Genomic DNA, 19,778 nt, shown 5'->3' with positions numbered 1-19,778 from the left:
TATCAACGCATTAAATTTAAACAGCTGAAGATTGAAATTTTGACCGCCTATCATCATAAATTCCTGCCAAAAATCAATTTCCGACATAAATTAGTAATAATGAGCAGCAAATTTGGAACTCGTCATGAAAATTTCAATTTGTAGATTTTGGTGATTTTTCGATTGGAATAAAGAAAGATACCTCAACATATTTATAACACTTTCACCTCCTCAAGATATACTTGCTTCCCTAGTTCTCCTTTGATTTTAAGTTATTGAAACAGGTATTTTGGCGACAATATTAAGCGTTAACCGATAAAAAATAATATTAACACGTTCACTGTCCCCATTCTAATTTTTTTCTCACCCCCCACGTCCAACACATTTATCCCAAGATAAGGGTTGCTTTTGAGTGATAAAATATATATTCTATGAAAAAATTAATTCTGCAGCCATTTAAGGAACTGTTCATGTTCAAAATTTTCAAGTGCAATGGAAGGCTTGAAATCGAAATTCGGAAACTATGCATCCATGTTGTGTATGGTTGAAAAAATGTGAGAAAATTCGGAAATTTTCATTTTTTCAACCATACCTATAGACAACATGGATACATTTTCCGTTGATTCTATTTACTCAGAGTTGTTTTGAATACAATGAATTGAAATAAATATGAAACTAACGTAATGCAGATTGTAAAGGAGTCGATTTATAGTCGAAATACAATGGGTCTTTCATATAATATATTTTTTCTTTTGAGCAGCCCATGTCTATATACAGCTTCCTGAAGATAGCATATGAAAAGAAATGTTTTAAAATTTTTGGTGCTTCACTATAATGTCTGCATGCTATCCGCCAACTAGGTGAACACTTCCACTTGAAGCAGGAAATCAAAAATTAATTTTTCGAAAGTATTATATAAATAAGGAAAAAAAAAATCTCGCGAAACGATTTTAGAGGTGTTTCTTAATATCCCTTGCAATTATATGGGAACATGGCCCAATTTTTTCATCGCCTTCTCGCTCCCACAAAATGTCTGCTCAATTTTGTGACAGTTTTCTGAATTGTAAAAAAAATTTAAAAATTGCTTTTAAGGTGCCATCTTTAGGGGCTGCTCATCAAATTGTCTTTTTCATGGCAACTCATGCTAGCTACTCCACTGAACTCCCACCTTAAAAGTACTTTTTTCTTTCTTGAAGTGGGCCGGTCTGGAAGAAAATTCCCGGGCCGGTTCGAGGTAGCCCATCCGCCCCTGCAGTAAATAACATGATTAAGATAAGTTGTTTGATCTTACACCTAACTCCTGAAGAGTTGTGCTGTGCATGATGTGAAATAATATAGACAGTTGTACAACCGAACAATGAATTTTAATCTTCTCCTCTTCCCCCTTTTTTGATTACAACAGGAGTTTTCAACTGATATATAGAAAACAATTTTTATTCTTAATAATGAATTGCTTCAATCTCTTTGAAAACAGCTTGAAATTTCGGATAAATTACAGTATTCTGTCTTACAATTGAAGGGCGCGAAATTCGAATTTTATTCGACAAAACAGAACCAGGGTTTTGTTTTGTGATCAGAATCCTTTTTTCATGTAAGCATTGTTTTGAATCAATTAATATTAATGAAATACTTTGTCAGATTTCCTATATTTTTATTCGAAATTTATGAAAAACAAGACAGAATTGAAGATTTTAAGTTATTGAAACAGGTATTTTGGCGACAATATTAAGCGTTAACCGATAAAAAATAATATTAACACGTTCACTGTCCCCATTCTAATTTTTTTCTCACCCCCCACGTCCAACACATTTATCCCAAGATAAGGGTTGCTTTTGAGTGATAAAATATATATTCTATGAAAAAATTAATTCTGCAGCCATTTAAGGAACTGTTCATGTTCAAAATTTTCAAGTGCAATGGAAGGCTTGAAATCGAAATTCGGAAACTATGCATCCATGTTGTGTATGGTTGAAAAAATGTGAGAAAATTCGGAAATTTTCATTTTTTCAACCATACCTATAGACAACATGGATACATTTTCCGTTGATTCTATTTACTCAGAGTTGTTTTGAATACAATGAATTGAAATAAATATGAAACTAACGTAATGCAGATTGTAAAGGAGTCGATTTATAGTCGAAATACAATGGGTCTTTCATATAATATATTTTTTCTTTTGAGCAGCCCATGTCTATATACAGCTTCCTGAAGATAGCATATGAAAAGAAATGTTTTAAAATTTTTGGTGCTTCACTATAATGTCTGCATGCTATCCGCCAACTAGGTGAACACTTCCACTTGAAGCAGGAAATCAAAAATTAATTTTTCGAAAGTATTATATAAATAAGGAAAAAAAAAATCTCGCGAAACGATTTTAGAGGTGTTTCTTAATATCCCTTGCAATTATATGGGAACATGGCCCAATTTTTTCATCGCCTTCTCGCTCCCACAAAATGTCTGCTCAATTTTGTGACAGTTTTCTGAATTGTAAAAAAAATTTAAAAATTGCTTTTAAGGTGCCATCTTTAGGGGCTGCTCATCAAATTGTCTTTTTCATGGCAACTCATGCTAGCTACTCCACTGAACTCCCACCTTAAAAGTACTTTTTTCTTTCTTGAAGTGGGCCGGTCTGGAAGAAAATTCCCGGGCCGGTTCGAGGTAGCCCATCCGCCCCTGCAGTAAATAACATGATTAAGATAAGTTGTTTGATCTTACACCTAACTCCTGAAGAGTTGTGCTGTGCATGATGTGAAATAATATAGACAGTTGTACAACCGAACAATGAATTTTAATCTTCTCCTCTTCCCCCTTTTTTGATTACAACAGGAGTTTTCAACTGATATATAGAAAACAATTTTTATTCTTAATAATGAATTGCTTCAATCTCTTTGAAAACAGCTTGAAATTTCGGATAAATTACAGTATTCTGTCTTACAATTGAAGGGCGCGAAATTCGAATTTTATTCGACAAAACAGAACCAGGGTTTTGTTTTGTGATCAGAATCCTTTTTTCATGTAAGCATTGTTTTGAATCAATTAATATTAATGAAATACTTTGTCAGATTTCCTATATTTTTATTCGAAATTTATGAAAAACAAGACAGAATTGAAGATTTTACAAGGTATATTTAAAAGTGAGGTTTCTTTTGACATGCAATAAATTTTTTTGAATCAATAGAGTTTGTTGAATTTGTAAAATTTTCATCAGAAATCTATATGAACAAATATTCGCTATACCATATATTTTGCATCGCAAGGAGTTGATTGTTGTTTTCAGTTTTCGGATCTTTCTATCACTTCTGGGGAAAGACTTGGAAGCAGATTGTGAGAACCTCTTTCAGGTACACTCGAAAGAATATCTGAAAAAGGGGAAGTACTTGTAATCTAATTTCATAACAAAACAATTAATTCGATATAATGAATAAATTATCTTATATATAAAATAAATGAGTAGGTAATCCATTCAATAATTTTTGTCACAGATATCTAGGATGACTTACCATCAGTATTTGTCGTAACATTTTCAATCTGCTCGCTTTCCATCTCATGTGGCCCCTCCATGAAAGGAATGCTTCCTGCATACGAAAAAGATATGCATTCAATATATGATAAATGAGTAATGCATTGTAATACATTCAGTAATGCATTGCAGATATCTAGGAAGACTTACCACCAGTATTCGATGTATCAGTATAAATTGCATACAGCAACTTACGTGGATGAAAAGCTTCAAATTGACTTGAAGTAAAATGTTCACTGTACATGGTGTAGCTTTTACCCATGTCAATGTCTTGACGCCCAGAAATTTCATTCAACATCCGAGTCACATGGTGCGAGTTTCAATCAAAGATATGTAATATCTTGTGCAATACTTATAAGTATTCATATGTTTCCATTTTCTTTGGTTAATTTAAAAAACTTATATTCGGAGAATCCCAAACAGCAGTTCCCACAGTTCTTCACCATACAATATTTTCCGTACGAAATTTTGAGCAAAGTCCTTGATTTTGAAGATTTCACTAAATTAAATACACAAATAACTTCAAAATTAGGTGACTAGAACGATCGAGGTAAACTAGCGGTACGAAAATCAAAACATAAACAAAACGGCCATGCGCAAATATCTCCATGAAATGGCAAATGGCACTTGAATAAATATTTTAACCAGTCTTAGTATTTTCATACCACCAGGTGGCGCACACGCAAGTGTAGTCGCTTCGTTTCCCTTCATCATAACTCTATAATCTTTGGTATATAGAAAACATGGGATGAACACGAAAGATACACGCTGGCGATATCGGATCGTAGTCGCGTCGCGACAACGGGACAACGCCCTTATTAGTTGTTAAGTAGTACTTAATATTTCCAATTTTTTTTCAGTCAGAAGATGAAAGAAAGAGAGAAAGAGGTTGAAGAGTTCTACAAATCAGAAAGTGAATCAGAACATGAAGACGAAATATCCTCAACTACAAATATCAGTATTAGCTGTGAACCTACCGTGGAAGAAAATCAAAATGACGATTCAATAATGAAAGAACTGATCAACGAAGAACTTCCCAAAGAAGGACCGGAAAATGAAGATGGCAATGAAATGACTACTGAAATCGTAACAAATATTAAAAACATAGATTCAACTGAGGATAAAGTAAATCAAAGCACGGACGAAATTTCACAACCATCTGAAACAGGATATACAAGGAAAATAGACGAAGAAATGATCCAGTGTGAAATAACAGAAGTAAAAGAAACAGGAAAACACGAAATTCTTGATACAAAAGAATATAGTGAATCTGATCAAAAGACACTTATCGATGTTCTGAATACAGATAATCCCGAGAGTTGTCGCAGCGAAGAATCAGAAGTAACAGAATCTTTCCAAACGGAACCCATAGTTTTGAATGAAAGTAAAGAAAGGGACACTACCAAAAAAAGTGAGAAAATCATACTCTTGTCTGATGTTCTTGTAGTTCCAATAAAATCAAATGAGTCTAACATAAAAAAATATAACTTGGATGCTGAATTACTTGAACTTGCATCTGAAGCTGAAAAAGAGGTTAAAGATCTCAATGAAGACTACGAATTTAATTTGGATGGTATTGAAGACGAGATGGTAGAAAATGAAGGAATTATTGGGAGAATAGATAGATTCAAGGCTATATCGAAGAGAAGATCAGCAATTCTGGAAAAGTTGGGGGAACTCAAACCGAGACTGAGTGTAGGGCCAAATGAAGTTATTGATCTCGAGAATGGCATTGCTATGCCTGATGAAATATCTAGGTTGAGAGAAAGATTCATGAAACATAATTTGAAGTTGGAGAAGAATTCAAACAAAAAAAAGGAAATAAGGTTAGTAAAACTAATTGATTATGAGGGTAGATTCTGACCTAGGCACTATATTGCCAACGTCATCCATCGTAACAGTTTACAGATCTTGTCAATAAGCGCTAGCTCCTTCCGAGCTTATAGGCTCTTTTTCGAAGAAAAAATTTTGCGAAATCCGTTTCAGAAGATAATTTTTTTTTTTAATAACCATATTCACCCGTAAAATGTATCAGAGGCGGCTTAGCTCCCCAGTTCTCCATCTTTTTTTTTGTGTAGCAGGGGGAAAATCTGCATGTCAGACGAACCACCCACTCCTGAGGGGGAACATGTGTGGGGTTTCTCACTCTCCTGAGCTCGAGACCCACTAAAAACCCTCAACTGCTTCTTGAATTTTGGTTTCGGGCATTTGCCTATAAACCGTTAATCTCTTAGTCGGTTTTCTTCTCGCACACTATCGTGCTGGGATTTATGTGTTTATCCTCTATTGGAGTAACACTTCATTGAATTTTTCAATAAGTTTCTGTGGTTTCAATCTCTTTTTAATTGATCTCGCATTCTCCTTTTGTCCTCCTCTGTGTCGTAGTCCACTAGTCTCCTGAGTTCTTGATTCGGATGGTTTTTTGCTGTTTCGAATAATTTCTCTGCTTTTCTGTTCATGAATTCCGTTATGGTTTCCCATTTTAGGTCCCTATAAATCTGTCTATTCCTGACAAACCAAGGTGCATCGATTGCACATCGTAGCAGCTTGTTTTCAGTAGCCTGAATTCTTTTGATGTGGCTCTTTGCCGCGAAACCCCAGGCAACTGATCCATAAGTCAGTTGAGGCCTAGCCGCGGCTTTGATTATCTTCAATTTTGTCTCTTTCGACATGTGGCTTCTTCTTCCTATTAAAGGGTAGAGTCTATTCTTCACTGCTTTCGTTTTGTCGATTGCTTTTTTGATATGACTTTTCCAAGTACAGTAGAATCCGCTTATAATGACATTGAGGGGAAATGAAAAACACGTCATAATAACCGGAAGTCACAAAAAGCAAAATTGATGATATTTTTTATGGATTCAATTTGAGAGAAAAACGACAAATTATATGTTTCCTTTATTGAAAAAATTTAAAATTATCAGCTAAATATGAAGAACTTTTTCGTTTTTACAAAAAAATCTGATATATTTCGTATCGTATCAAACCTCGTCGCATGAAAAGGGGTGGGGTGGCTTGAGAAAACGATCGAGATGTCACTATAACCGGATAAATTTTCTACAAATAATGTTGTTGTATCTGAAATCATGTCATTGTAAGCGACATGTCATTATAAGCGAAGTCATTAAATCCGAACCCTGTTGTAAGGAGTTTTGAATGAAACCAAACTTAACACTGCAATTGCGTCATAATAAGCGATTGGTCAATATAGCCGGCGTCATAATAATCGGATTCTACTGTAAGTCCTTTGTCGAGCGTTATTCCTAAATATTTGGCTTCATTTTTCCAGTCGATTTCTTCGCCGTCAACTTCTAGATTCGTTGTGGGTCGCAGTCTTCTCTTCTGTAATAATATTGCTTGGCTCCTTTGTCCATTGAGCTTGATTTTCCACTTTATGCACCAATCATTTGTTTCGTCAATCGTTTCTTGTAGAACTCGTTCTTTTACTTCTGGGTTGCGGTGTCGAGTTGCTATGGCTGTGTCGTCAGCATATAACGTTAGCATGGTTCTTGGATTCTTCGGAATATCGTGAATGTATATGTTGTACAGAAGTGGCCCAAGCACTGACCCTTGGGGTACTTCAGCCTCTAAATCTCTTGTTGTGGAGCATTCTCCTTCCACTTTCACGTAAAATCGTCTTTTTTGAGATAATTCCGGATCAACTTGCATATTTTGATCGAATATCCAGCACTTCTCATCTTATATATTAATCCTTCATGCCATACTCTGTCGAAAGCTCTGGCGACGTCTAGTAAAACAAGACCTGTGGCTTGTTTATTTTGGAATCCCTCTGTAAGCCTTAATAATTGTTGCTCTGTTGAATGCTCTTTTCTGAATCCGAACTGTTCTGGTAGTATCAGTTTCAGATTTCCGGTTTCCTCATTTAGCCTCGTGGCGATAATCCTTTCTACTACTTTTCCTAACGCCGAGAGTAGACTTATCGTTTTCTGGGAACTTCTTCTCTTTGAATGGTTTATTGAATACTATGACTTCCGCTGTTTTCCATTTTTCTATGTAGTGTTCTGTCCCCATGATTCCATTCGCGATATTTGTTAGAGCGGCTATACCTTTTCTAGGTAATTTGTTTAACATAACATTCGTTATTTTATCGCTTCCGGGAGCTTTCCTCTTCTTCAAACTTCTAATAATTATTTCCCTGATTTCATTTGGCGATGTTGGCTTGTCTTTTTCAGCAGCCGCTGGTAATTCATCCATTTCTCCATCATTTTCTTCAACCAGTTCTTCCAAATCTTCATTATCGTCGTCTATCCTGTAATTTATTCTCGATTCTCGTTCGATCGAGTCCGCCAATGCATCATCTGCCTTATCAGTATTAGTATACGCCATTCCCCTTTCTCCGTGTAGGGGTGGAATTTTAGTCTTTTCTTCTCGTAGGCTTTTTTGCATTCTCCATGCAGAATGATCGATTGTATTCAGTTCTTGAATCCTTTTGTTCCATCTGCTTGTTCTTTGATCTTTCAGGGCATTTTTCAGAACTTGGCTACGGCGGTTGAGGTTCCTTCTATTCAGATCATTTTCATTCATCCGATTTGATTGAGAGCGTAAAATTCATTCTGAAGAAACAAATAGACGAGGAAATTCATAATACACCTTATTTTTCTTGGCAGATAGACGAGACGACAGATATTTCATGCGCTTCTCAACTCGCTATTGTATTTAGATACGTTAAAAACGGTGAAGTTGTTGAAAGGTTCCTAGGATTTCATGACGTTTCTGCAGGTCGAACATCCGAAAATCTTTTCGAATTTTTGGTCAATGAATGCGGACAATACGATTTCCAAAACAAATTCATTGCCCAAACGTACGACGGGGCTGCGGTTATGGAGGGTCATCTAACTGGACTCCAACGTAAAATAAAGACAATAGCACCAAACGCCATTTTTAAATATTGTCATGCGCATGCTCTAAATTTAGTTTTAAGTAGAGGCTGCAACAGCATAAAAGATTGTCTGGTATTTTTCTCTACATTATATGGCTGTGCATTTTTTTTCAAAATCGACTAAGCGGACTTATGTTTTGAATAAAATATGCGGTAGACGACTGCCAACGGTTGCTCCAACTCGCTGGAATTTCAGTTCCAAATTAGTTTTCACAGTTCACTCCAATAAGGAAAAATTGACTGAGAAGACTTTGTTCCGACACTCCTCGAAAACTTTTAGCCTTCTCAGCTCTCATGACCACGAGCCGCCACAGACTTTGAAGCCATTTTTGAATTCAGAGCAGATATACAGGGTGTTTCCTAACATGGGGAATAATTTCGGGGTATTCTTCTAGTGTGATTTGGAGTCGGAAAGGGTCCTGTAGGAGTATGTCCGGAAAAGCTTCATCTCCAAGATACAGGGGGTTACATGTTTTGCAACTCAATAACAAATTCCTCGATATTTTCGAAACGGCTTCAGAAGACTGGAACCTTGTATCCTAGTTAATATTATTATTATTAAATAAAAGTATTAAAAATAAACAGCCTTAAATACGAACAATTGTCCTGTTAATTGTTATTTCAGGTGAAATTTTTGGGTAAAGGGGCCTTGAAACTTCTTGTAATTATTTTGACTTCCATTGATGCAAGATGATTTTTGTTGAAGAATTCAATATTCTTGTAACTATCCGTTTATTCCTTCGAGTGATAGGTACCCATTCCCTACCATTGCATGGGATGCATTTCATCTTCGGGTTGATTTTTTTTTTTTGAAATCTACAACTGATGTAACGTCTTCAACCTCCAGCCAAAGAAGAATTAACTTTCCCCACGTTACTGTATATTATGTGTCAATAATTCAATTTTCTAAATTTTTTAACTAAATATAGTTAAAAACTGATCTCTTGTATTTTCCATGTAAATAACATAGACTTATAATAACATGGACTCCGCCTGTGAGAGAGATGTAAAAATTATCCATAATAAATGTTCAACAAGCTTCCGAGAAGGCAAACAGGAATTCCTTAACATTCCTTCGAAATGGAAAATATAAAAATTATGTGAGTTTCATTCGAGAATAAATATAATGTGAATAATAATCAATATATTCATACATACATAGATTGTTGCCCTTATGGGCAACGTCTTCGTCACATATGATTTTGACATTGCCCACACGGAATCAGTTCATCTCTTTCTTATTCGATTAGAACGCATAAGCCCCTCTCTCTAATGCACCCAACCTCGATCTACTGAAAAGTCACGTGACAGTGAGTCCATGTATTATAAGTCTATGGTAAATAACTAGATTTGGTATGCCGTCAAATAGTTTGTATAAACGTCAATTATGTTCGTCACATATTTTCGACTTCATATTTTCCGAACTGATTCGACATTATGATAAAATACGTAAAAACGGAGACTTTTACGTAGAACGGACAACATAGCTCTGATTTAAAACCCAAAAATGTTTTGACAAGCGTCATTACCCCACATTTTCGTACTATACAGAGTGGAATGTGTCAAATTTCCATGGCTAAAATATGGAGTATAGTAACTCAGACTTTTACTTAGAACGGAACAACATAGTGGTTATTTAAAAGAAGGTTTCGACAATCGCCATAACCTCATATGTTCGTACAATACAGGGTGGAATGTTTGTAATTTCCATGACCAACCGAGTGCTTTTATGAATGTGAATATACAAAGTAGCAGAATCACTTTTATTATATCTGTATGAAAGGTGTTCTCAGCAGCTGAGCAACTTCTGATGAGAAGTATCAGCTAACGTTCGAAATTATGTATCCGTCGACCCATATATACAGACTGGATGATAGTCAAATGAGGTAGGGAAAGTAAAATCCTCACCAACCAAAAGTAAAATTGTCTTCTCTCGAAAGTTCTGGAAAACTAAATTCCATGAGTGGTTGTGGACCTTGGCGTATTTTAGTCGGAAACACTATTCAAATTTGTCTATTACTTGTCGCTCTTGATTCCTGTTGTGTTCTAACGAGTTTTGTGTGAAATCTTTCATCTATCTTTAGCATTACGAGTGTTGCGGATGGCCAAATACATAGAGAAACCTTATCTTTGAAAATGGAGGAAAACGAGGATGCAGATATGAAGCCCTTAGAGAAACCTGGAGTCAGAATGCAAAAATTGCGTGAAGAACTTCAATATCAGATGGCAAAGAGACGCTCGGATTTATGGAGGGAAAAACTGATAAAAAAGAACGATTGTGAAAAACTTGATGGAGATACAGATAATGGTGAGGATACTCTAGGAGGCGCCGTTTAGGTCAAAAGTGTTTTAGCGAATATATATATATATATATATATTTTTACTCCAAATATAAATATATATCCGTACCCAGAGTAGTAAATATTAGCTCAGTTAACAAATATATTGACAAAAAATAATTTATATATATTGAGATACTTAACCAAACGGTATGAATCCAAATATTTTATAATTCAAACGATTTTATGCCGCCAAGAGCTGGCGCAGCCCACGCGAGTTTCAAAGAGATAAAGTATTTGGCAACCCGTTCAACTGAAGTCAATAGTAAGGACAGTGGCTAGTGGATAGCATTAGCAGCGGCACTGTATATAAATATATATCCGTACCCAGAGTAGTAAATATTAGCTCAGTTAACAAATATATTGACGAAAAATAATTTATATATATTGAGATACTTTTGACCCAAACGGTATGAATCCAAATATTTTATAATTCAAACTATTTTACGCCGCCAAGAGCTGGCGCAGCCCACGCGAGTTTCGAAGAGATAAAGTATTTGGCAACCCGTTTAATTGAAGTCAATAGTAAAGACAGTGGCTAGTGAATAGCATTAGCAGCGGCAATGTTATCGTTATGAAGATAGCTAATAGCTATCTTCACCAAGAGTTAAAGTTGTTACTCTCTGATGCAATTCACAGTTGTTAAGTTGAAAAAGAAAGTAAAGATTCTTAATGTTTGTGGAAGTAAAGATTCTTATTTGATGAAATGTATTTGTATATATGCAAATACTAACAGAGTAAGTTATAGTTGTTGTTACCCTTTGGTATCAGTGATAAACTTGGGATTGGGTTTGGGTAGTGCAATCAACGATCGAAATTTAAAACAAACTAGAGAAACATTACTCTAGTAATGTAGTGTTTCTGTTCATTTATTTGGAAATATTTCTGTTCGTGAAGTTAGATTAGACTATCAACCGTGTAAAGGATGTCGTTCTCTCCTACATAACCTGAAATAACAGTTCCAACATTTCGATTAAATACGATTGGAACCTAGCCTAAGAATTGTTAGAATGCCATTAAGGAGATTTCTTCCTTGGTTGTGGAAGTGAGTATTGAAGACTATCTTTGGTAATTAGCTTTTTTTCAAATAACGTCAAAACGTTGTTTACAATGTTTCGACGTTCTTCAAATACTGCTAGACAAAAAAGTACTTTAATCTTCAACTTGACAACTGTGAATTTCTCCGAAGAGTAACAACTGTTACTCTTTGTAACAACTGTTACTCTTTGTAACAACTGTTACTCTTTGTAACAACTGTTACTCTTTGTTGATAGATAGCTATTAGCTACGTGCATAACGATAAGTGTACCATTGTTATTGCCAATTAGTCACTCTCCCTTCTACTACTGACTTCGCTTGAACGCGATATATGAATAATTTTTATTTAATATATTTGCCAATTGATATTGGACTGAAAAATAAATTAGGCCTGTTTTGGTTTGCTTTGAGGATGGTTCCAGAACGGTTCAAAACAGTCGCATTTATTTATTCAGCATAAGCTCTTGCATAGTAGCTTCCCATACCATTGCTTCTCCACTACCGCCTCAAGTGCGAACCAAAACAAAGCTATTGTTTGCTAGAACAATTTTGACCTAAACAGCGCTTCATAATACTCCTTCATTTAAATATAAAATTCATTCTATTTGAATTCAAGATGAGAAATTCGATACGAAAGACATATTGGATGATGAAGATGAAGAAGACTTTACAGATCCAGAAGAAGAATTAGAAGAAAATGATTGTGATATGTCAGAAAACATACGAAGAAAATCGGATTTTGTGAATGAAGAAGCTGAAGAAAGTGAATTAGAGGGAAATGATGATGAGGAAGGTCTACCTGAGGAAAATGAGGAAGAAGAAGAAGAATATGAGACACAAGAAGAAGATGAAAAAGTTGAGGAGGAGGAAGAAATGGAAACAGTAGATCATGAAGAAACCGCCCAAAAAAAAAAAGTTCTGAAGAGAATTATCAGGCCTCTTGACGACGATTCGGATGATGACAATGCTCCAAACAAAATTTCGGACGTAGTGATAAAGAACAATTATAGTGAAAACTTTTTGACTTCCGTTCAGCCAACCAATTACAAAACAACTGAATTAGTCCTATCCCCCCACAAATCGGAAAATCATTTTGCTACTCCTGTTACCTATATGACTGGTCTTAGAAATTTGAACACCTCAGGTTTAAAGGTATGAATATCATTTTTCTTATGACTCTGTCGACTCTTGGAGGGCCGAAAAACCTCCGAATTTCTGTTCGGTTTTACGCTCATGACTTGTAAACTAAGCAGTTTCTGGCCATAATGTGGATTTTAAAAGTTGTATTAAATTTGATACAATTTTGTATTCATAAACTTTTTCTTAAACCTATTATCAACCGAGATACAGTTGATGAAAGTTGAAGGAGTTTTTTCAAAACAGCAAAAATTGGCGAAAACTTTTCGTTTTCGGAATAATTGAAGGAACCCGTTGAACTCTATCCTGAAATTTGGGATTGCATTATGCTGCATCCTGTATAACAAAAGTTGGCAATTATGTAGAACTATTTCGTCAGCAATTAATTTCAGATTTTGTTACAGTTTGTGGATCCTGAAATTGAAGAGGGAGATAAATCGCTTGACAAATCTGAGGTAATATATATCTAATATTTTGGCATGTTATGGAATATTCCTTACCGAACCAGGTTTTTGTTCAAATAAAATTTCTTCCAACATTCGCTTTCTCAAAAATACATCATTTTCGTAAAAAAATCCATAGTTCTTTTGGAATGACGTGATATAATTTATCAGATTCAACAAAAAATGTTTTTGAAAAAAAAAACAGAAGCTTTGATTTGTTGGGTTTTCATTGAATTACAAGCAATTCTTAGCCTATTTTCATGAAAAAACTGACGACGTAATGGAATAATTTAAGAATACTAATTTATTTATTTACACTTGGGCCTGGGTCGCATAAAATTTCATTGTAAAACACTAGTAGATATAAACAGAATAATTCAAGAAATTCAATATCAAGAAAATCGACAAACCTCACTCCGAGAAAGAAATTGAAAAGTAATAATGATCAATCAACAACAATAATCAAAAATAAAAAAAATTATCAGCGACAGTAACGAAAATTCTCACGAAAAATAAAACTGAAAACAACCTCCACTTGTCAGAAGATTCGCTCAGGCATATTGAAAAGGTTTGTCAATTATGTATTAGGGAAAATAGACAGCAATTTGAACAGTTTAATTATCAAGAAAACATGCAATGGTGACAATTTTCATCAATGATAAATATTTTATTGGGTATTTCTTCGGTATCTAATTGGTATTATGAATTTTCGTATTGTTCATTAGTTGCTATTAGGTAGGTACCTACGTTTTGTTTTTCGTGTTAGTGATGGGTGTATTATCTTTGTTTGCTTACTTTCCTATAAATTAAAATCACAAATGAAAATTATCGAATTGATTCTTCTTTTATACGGGAATGCCATGGTCCACTAACAAAAAATCATTATTATGTGATATTTTAGTGTTTTTTAGCGTTTCTGAACATCCTACCATATAGTATTATACATCATTTTGAAGGGAAAAAAATAAAGAATTCAATGAAGTAATAAAATACAGGGTGTTCCATTGAAAAAAATATAGGTTTGTGTCGTATCTTCAAAAACATACCACGAAAAAAAAAGAGTACGCCACTGGATCCTACGCAGAATTATGTATCAGACGTAGTTTTTAGCTCAGCATTATTTCTAATAACTTCGGAGACAAAAGAAGTTATGCATAATCTGATTAGGCCAACTTGTGTTTCAGAAAAAAGTAGGAAAGGAACGTGAATACCACAAGGCTCTAACTTGAATAAAAAGCGAGAAACCTGGCTCTCTCACCCAAAATGGGATGCACTGTACAGGATGGGCAAAATTCGTTGTCTATTGAAGGGATCTCGAGAACTATAGCAGCTAGAAGAAAATGGATGACATATTCTTTAGCTCTTTTTTACTGACTATTCAAAATCTGAAAACATATCCAGCCTAACAGTAATAGATTTTTAGTTATGAACGACAATTGAGGAATTGTCATTTTAAATGAAGCTGAATAACTCGCTTATTTGAACTCGTATTCGAAATCTGTTGTTACATTCTACAGGCACTTTTTTATGAGGAATTCGAAAAAGATATTATTAAATTTTTGTGGTCCAGTCATTTTAGAGATACGACAGAGATTTCAGTTTTTTCAAAGCTAAACTATAGTTGAAAGTTCTTTCACCTTGCTGCAATTTTTTTGCTGATTACAAAGATGTATCATATGTCGCTATTCACATGAATGTTACACGAGAAAAAAATTAATTACTTTTTCCTGCTTTTAAATTCTCTGTTGAATTATAAGTAGGCTGGCTCACCATAGCCACCCTTGAATATGCATAAAATTTTGTGAACCTGAGCCTCTATGATTGGAATCACGGATTGCTGAATAAATACTTCGATGATTGGCCATCGTTTGTTCTCGCGATGTTTGGCATGCTTATCTTAGGATGATTCACAATTCGAACACTACCGTTGACAGAAGTACCTATTTTTCATCATCTTTCTTTTGTGAAAATTATACTTATTGATAGGTATCGTATTTAATTCATATTACTGACTCTTTAACAATGGCGGCTCGTCAGGGTATAATCGAGAAATAGAAAATAATTATAATTATTTTATTCTTCAAAACTTATTCCAAATGATCAATTTCGATATTCAAATCTCGATTAATTCCCTAGTATAACGTACTACAACTTATTTCGATCAACATGACCCAGTCGCCCTGAATTAGTTTATTTCGAATATCTCTTTCCTTAGGTTAAGACGCTAGCTCGGCCAGCCGCACTAGCCTAGCGAAACGCTTGAAGTTATGGTACTATACAGCACCTACGTCGCACGCAGTTATCACCAAATTGAACTGTACAATACATCGTATTACGTCGCTACTAGATACATACTCGGTCGGCCAGCACGAGTTGGGCCTACCTTGCTATTGTTTGGGCGTTTAGTTTTCATATTTCTAGATTACAAGATATAAGATATTATATTATCAAATGAATAGTTAATCATTAAATATTATGTCTATTTTAGAAATGAACGTATTCGTACCGTTTAAGAGTAGTTTAATCGATGAAAATATAATATATCCCTAATTATAGTCAGATTTTTTTTATTATTTATTTATTTATTTATTTATGCTAAGGGGTTACATACAGATATAGTGATCCAAAAATAGAACCCTCTATTTAAATTTAGTGGGTTGTGAATAAAATACATTAAAACTAAAACATCAATCAGTGATCAATACAAAACCAAAAAAAAAGAAAAAAAAATTATTAAATGAATAGTTAATTTTTGAACATTATGTCTATTTTAGAAAAAGGATATTCGTACCGTATAAAGCCCGTTTGCAACAGCCGAGAATTCTCTAGAAAATTTACTCGAGATTTCATGCGCCGTGAATTATGTACCGTTACATACACACTCTCGGTAGAATTCTTACCATTTGGTAGAGAATTCTCCAGAGAATTTTCGGCTGTTACAAATGGGCTTAAGAATAGTTTAGTGATTTTTTGACCATAAAAATTCGTATTTCTTGGTAAATTTATAAGGGCACGGTGATTTCGAAGCTTCTTGAATACGCGTAAGATCGGCCGGCCGAGCCTCGGAGTGGTGATATAAGAATCGCATTCGCATCGCTGTTCATATATTATGAATTGAATTAGGTCAGTGTCGTAGAATAAGAGATAGGGTCGCACGCGTTTAGTTTTCTTCGATTCATTTCTTGAATTCTGATAATCTGAGTGGATTCTAAATTTCTTGGATTGTTGACTAATTGGAGTAGTAGCAAATAGAAACAAACTTTTCGTCTTGTCACAAGATCATGTGACAGTAGAAGGAGGAATGGTGAAATAAAGAAAGGAAAAATACGTACATTATCACACAAAATCGAAATTGTAGATGTGTTTCAGTGAACTTAAAATTTTGATTTGTGTTGACGTTGATGTTTTGTGTTGTAATAAATTTTTTATCGGTATTTACAGAAAGACCTCGAATAAGAATAAAACTAGTATTCAAAAGCTTGGCAAAAACAAAGAAGTGTAGTACATTCTTTTTCTAAAATCAAGCCTATATATCGCATTGAAAACGAAACTTTTATACACTGGGGTTGTATAAAGAAAATCAGACTTTATCTACAGGGTGGGGCATAAGTTAATATTTCTTCAATATTAATCGAACATGAAGTCGCTGAAACCCACCAATTGCTTTTCAATTACCTTCTCCTTTTATCAATTAATAGTTTCTCAACCAATAACTTAACATCAAGATGTCAATTGTCATGTCAATTGAGTTCTGATTGGACTTATTTTTGGTAAATAAAATTGAATATTTCCACCCCTTAGCCTCAAGCCCATCCAACTTATCTTTAGAAACTTAATTGACAAAGAATATATCAATATTTAATTTTAGAAAAACAAAGATTATGGTGCGATTCCACTTTTTCATTTCCAGTTATTGGTTGAAAAAATAGATATTAATTTTATTCCAGGATATTCCCCTGTGTATATTGGGTCTGGTCGACCCACTCCTTAAAGGCACCAGCCGTCTCTGTTCTTTAAGTTTCTTTCATAAATAGAAAAACGATAATTGAATACATTTCCTTCTTTAATAATCAGATGAAAGTCTTTTACTATCTTTTAAAGGATATCGATATCGTTATATAAAAGAAATAATTATTCGACAGTCGGTGATTCCTATCACAGAAGGTTGAGTTCACATATGATTATGTGGAGTTCCCGAACCAAAATGCATTTTCAACGGTCCCTATGGTTACGACAGCCTACTGAAAATTCAATACTGAATTAAAAAGCAGGAAAAAGTATTGAATTTTTTTTGTTATGTTATATTCATGTGAATAGCGACATGTGTTACATTTTTGAAATCAGCAAAAAAATTGCAGCAAGATGAAAGAACTTTCAACTATAGCGTATATTTGAATAATCAGAAATCCCTGTAGTATCTAGAAAATGACTGGATCAAAAAATTGAATAATATCTTATTCAAATTCCTCATAAAGAAGTACCTGTAGAATGTAATAACAGATTTCGAATACGAGTTCAAATAAGCGAGTTATTCAGATTCATTGAAATTGACAATTTCTCAATTTTCGTTCATAACTCAGAATTTATGAACATTATGCTAGATCTGTTTTCAGTTTAGGATTAGTAAAGAAAAAAAGAGCTATAGAATGTGTCGTCCGTTTTCTTCTAGCTGCTATAGTTCTCGAGATCTCTTCAGTAGACAATGAATTTTGCCCACCCTGTACAATTACCTATTGCCTCGATTCAGCTATGGCCTACGACGTTATCACAATCCTAGTGCAAATCTAAATGATCATATAACCTCGCCCTGAAGTAGCCGTCACGTGACTCTTCGATTCGGGTAGATTTTATTTCTTGCCTAAATTCGTATTTCTTCAACGTAAAATATCCGTTAGAAAACTATTCTGTGAAGAGCATTTCTGATCAGGAATAAATGCCGCTGATAAGGGTCAATTAATTTTATGTCACTCGAAAGCCCTCTTCAAGCGGAACCTTATTTTGGATTGAAATAAAATGTTAAAATTGGTTATCGTGGTTTATCCTCGTTAGTAAGATATATGTCATCGCGGACTTTTTTATAAAACTTTTTGAGCTCTATACAAGCACACAAGTAGCGTGCCTCTATCGCTTCCTTCATAGTACCGTTCCATTATTTTCTCGGTCTCTTCCGTTTTCTTCTACCGATAGAGTTCCGTTGAAAAACTTTTTTCGCCAGCCTTTCTTCTAGCATTCGTACTATTCGTAGTACGTAGCCAAATCCTTTCTGACCTCTTTTTCTATCCGTTCTAGTACCGTTTCCTCTACTTTCATTGTATTACTAATTTCGTTATTTGTACTTTTCTCCACTCGTGACATGCTCGCACTTCTTCTGAGGTAATCCACTTCCACAGTATCAGATCTAAGTGTCCAGATCTCCGATCCATATCAGAGCACGGTTTCCACAAGTGTTGCCTCAGAAACTGAAATTACCAGTTATCGGTCCATCAAGTTCATCGTATAGATTATCTTCCGATAAATGGGGCCCAGAAACCGGGCATTAGTGGATGAGAATTAAATTTACAGCACGGCGACGCCAGTGTGCGTTTGAATTTATCGTCCGAGTTTTTCGGATATCCTATTGCGACTCCTTTTTATATCTTCTTGGATCAAAGCACTGAGCACTTATATTCTCGATTCTAAGGTGGTATGAGACTTCTGAAGAAAACTCAACGAAATATGCAAGAATAACAAGGTTGGTGTAGTTGGGTTCTTACTCTATAGATTTGCCAGGAGAAAACCTTAAACTCCTTTCAGTCGACCTCCCCCCCTTCCCCTAACCTTTGTTTCTTAAAAATTATGTCGGATAAAATCGAAATATTTGAATTTTTTTTTCAGTGAATATATTTTAGTTTAGATGCTCTTCGAAACCTAAATAACCCTCGATTTTGTCGGGCAAGAATTCACCCCCCACTACCCCCAACTAGTGTTTCCGAAAAATTATGACCCACTGGCTCGTTATTCATTCCTAGAAATAGTCAAGAATGGTTGTAGATATTTAGTACCCCCACTCCGTTTCGAGAATATCCTTCATTATAATATTACATTTCTGATTTTTTATGTCAATCCCGTAGCAGTCTTGATTACGAATTGCGATATGCCGCTTGCGCCGCACGCTTCACCGAGGCGCCGAGGCAAACGTGTGGCTGGAACTTGTGGCTTCTTTCATACTGGTTGCCGAAGCAGTCAAAACTGGATGTATGTATAAGTACATCTGTGATATTACTAGTGATAGTGGTTTCATTTTTTGCTCTCATACAATAGTTATGCTGACAGAGCCGTATTTAAACATGAAATAGTTATTTTCCTAACAAGTGAAAGTGAGGAAAGTGATATTTTCGAGGAGAAGCGGAGTTCTGGCAATGAGTCGCGTGCGGGAAAGATACTTT

At 34.8% G+C, this 19,778-nt stretch overlaps 1 protein-coding gene across 1 annotated transcript in view; it reads left to right on the top strand.

Moving 5' to 3' along the window:
- LOC123306272 (claspin-like) overlaps positions 1-19,778 on the top strand; it is an 82,348-nt gene that overhangs the window by 27,470 nt on the left and 35,100 nt on the right. The window contains exons 4-7 of the mRNA XM_044888176.1: positions 4,360-5,325; positions 10,481-10,704; positions 12,390-12,925; positions 13,315-13,365. Coding sequence (XP_044744111.1) covers positions 4,360-5,325; positions 10,481-10,704; positions 12,390-12,925; positions 13,315-13,365 — 1,777 coding nt within the window. The remainder of the gene's footprint in view (positions 1-4,359; positions 5,326-10,480; positions 10,705-12,389; positions 12,926-13,314; positions 13,366-19,778) is intronic.

The sequence above is a fragment of the Coccinella septempunctata genome, chromosome 2 (assembly GCF_907165205.1).
Source record: "Coccinella septempunctata chromosome 2, icCocSept1.1, whole genome shotgun sequence".
NCBI classification, from domain to species: Eukaryota; Metazoa; Arthropoda; class Insecta; order Coleoptera; family Coccinellidae; genus Coccinella; species Coccinella septempunctata.
The sequence above is the reverse complement of the archived record's forward strand: the minus strand, read 5'-3'. Positions and strand labels throughout refer to the sequence as shown.